At 50.3% G+C, this 2,348-nt stretch overlaps 1 protein-coding gene across 1 annotated transcript; it reads left to right on the top strand.

Moving 5' to 3' along the window:
- Positions 1–334: 334 nt before the first annotated feature.
- LOC147992235 (uncharacterized) lies at positions 335–1,532 on the top strand. Its single transcript, XM_087540045.1, has one exon. It carries the CDS (start codon positions 478–480, stop codon positions 1,255–1,257), a length of 780 nt encoding a protein of 259 aa, XP_087396171.1. The 5' UTR covers positions 335–477; the 3' UTR covers positions 1,258–1,532.
- Positions 1,533–2,348: the final 816 nt, after the last annotated feature.

Below are 2,348 nucleotides of genomic sequence, written 5' to 3'. Positions count from 1 at the left end.
CTCTTCCTCCGATTTATTTTATGAGAAACCATGGCACCTTTTTGTCAGGGGTCAATGTTATACTTTTCCTTCAAGAATACTATTGCCCGTCAGCAGTAGTGATATTTTGCAATGAAAAGAAAAATGGGCATCTAGAAACCTTGCCCGGATTCAAAGTTTCAAACACGAGTCGGTTATTCTTTGTGAGACCGAAGACAGCCATGTCAGCATCACTCCTGGTCCTGGGGTGAGATGTTTCATCCTTCCTTCGTGTCAGCTGCGATCAAAGTCAAGCGTGTCAAACCACTCACAAATGAAGCTAAGCTACGAAACTCCGCTTGGGAGTACGTCGGACACCTTGGCTTGGCCCGAGAGCCCCACTTATAAGACCAACACCGCAGGACCAACCCACCAAGAATCATGCGGGTTTTTCGTACCACCGATCTCCACCGAACAAAGTAGGCACCTAGACACGGTTCGCGCCCCCTCCCTCCCTCGATGGCGACCGCCGCTTCGTCGAGCAGGGTGGCCGCGGTGGCGGAGCACGACGACAAGAACGAGCCGGCGAGGCCCCTGGCCATCCCTCACCCGTACGCCCACCCGGCCGCCAGCGACGTGGACGAGGCGGCGCAGACGGCGACGGGGTGGCGCTCCGTGCAGTACCTCCGGAAGAGGCGCCGCTGCCTGCTCTGCTGCGGCGGCTGCTGCGTGGCCACCGCGGTCATCGTCGGCATCCTCATCCTCGCGCTCTCGCTCACCGTGTTCAAGGTCAAGGACCCGCGCCTCACCATGAACGGCGTCTCCCTCGCCGCCCTCAGGTCCGGCCCCGGCACGGGGCTCGCCGACCCCGTCGCCACCAACGCCACGCTCACCGCCGACGTCTCGATCGAGAACGACAACATCGCGTCGTTCCGGTTCTCCCCGAGCGCCACGGAGGTGTACCTCGACGGGCGGACGGTGAGCGTCGCGTACGTGCCCGGCGGCCGCGTCGGCGCCCACGGGAGCGTGCGCATGAACGTGACGGTGGACATCCTCGCCGACCGGCTGTCGCAGGCGGTCAACGCCACCGGCCTGCTGCTCGGCCAGCAGTACAACCTGACGACGTACACGGAGATGGACGGCACGGTGAAGGTGCTGGGGATCTACAAGAAGGATCTCGAGATCAGGATGAACTGCTCCATCACCGTGGAGGTAGGGGGCTTCGCCGGCGTGCTCGTGTCCGGGGCCCCGGCCGGCGTGCACACCAACGGCGTGAACTGCGTCGCACATGTGAGCTGATTAGAGGGTGCCTCGCCACTTACTTCCTCCGTCTCATAATGTAAAACATGTTTTTTAACACTATAGTATCAAAAAATGTCTTACATTATTGGACGGAGGGAGTAGATGATGGTTTTCAAGATGTTGCTTTCATTTTGGTATACTTTGCACTAGTACGTCGCGTGTACATTCTAGTCTTGCTGTAGGTATATTCGACCCCCTCATTCTCATGGTTCAAAAACGCACAAAATTTGCTGTCTATTTTCTTCTTAATTAATAGACGACGCAAATATTAATGCTCCGTTTCTTAAAAAAATAATTAGCCGAACACACTAGAGTGTAACAACTCTGGAAGCATATATACAGATACAGAGAGGAGCAAGCAATTAAAGATTGCGCTAAGTACCAGATTGATTACCGTACCTGGTTTTCTAATGATTACAGCCGCCAACACTGAAAACGTGTGTTGAAAATGCATGATCAGGAATATTCCTGACAAAAATGATCATGACAGTCAAGAAATTGGGCATGAAGAGAACTTTGTTCGAAGCTTGAACCACAAAAGGTACCTCCAAAAAACATGACCCAGGCTACAATCAAATTTACTTCGTGTTGATTTCTCACCCCAAAGATAGTACGTACTGCTCCCTCCGTAAACTAATATAAAAACATTTAAATTACTATTTTAATGATCTAAATAATTTTATAGTAGTTTACAAAGGTACTTTGGCAAGATATTTTGGTGAAAGTTCAACACGTGAACCATCGGGCGTCGAACACTAAAATTAAGGTATTCCTCTACTGTCAAACACGCTATCACAGTCAGACGCCACTTGGCAAGTACATTAATGTTAAGAAGCGCACAAAGCAATCAGTGAGTGTATAAAAAAAAGTTCATTTCTGGCACCGGAATTTGCTGGTTCATACTAATAATAACCACGTCACATTTCATGACATATTCTGCATGTGTTGGTGTTCAAACACACGTGGGCACAAAATCAACTGCCAATGGTATCAAAACCCGCTACTTGGCTAACCACAGACACAAATAAAAATAACAAGTGGGGGAAGAATCAAAAGATATTACAATATGCATATCCAAAAGTTAAAAA

Source organism: Triticum urartu, chromosome 1A, assembly GCF_056163025.1.
Source record: "Triticum urartu cultivar PI428250 chromosome 1A, HENAU_Tu73, whole genome shotgun sequence".
NCBI lineage: Eukaryota > Viridiplantae > Streptophyta > Magnoliopsida > Poales > Poaceae > Triticum > Triticum urartu.
This window is presented reverse-complemented; position numbering and strand designations above follow the sequence as displayed.

Excerpts from the sequence above, each read along its gene's own strand:
- LOC147992235 (XM_087540045.1), top strand. The coding sequence starts at position 478 with ATGGCGACCGCCGCTTCGTCGAGCAGGGTGGCCGCGGTGGCGGAGCAC.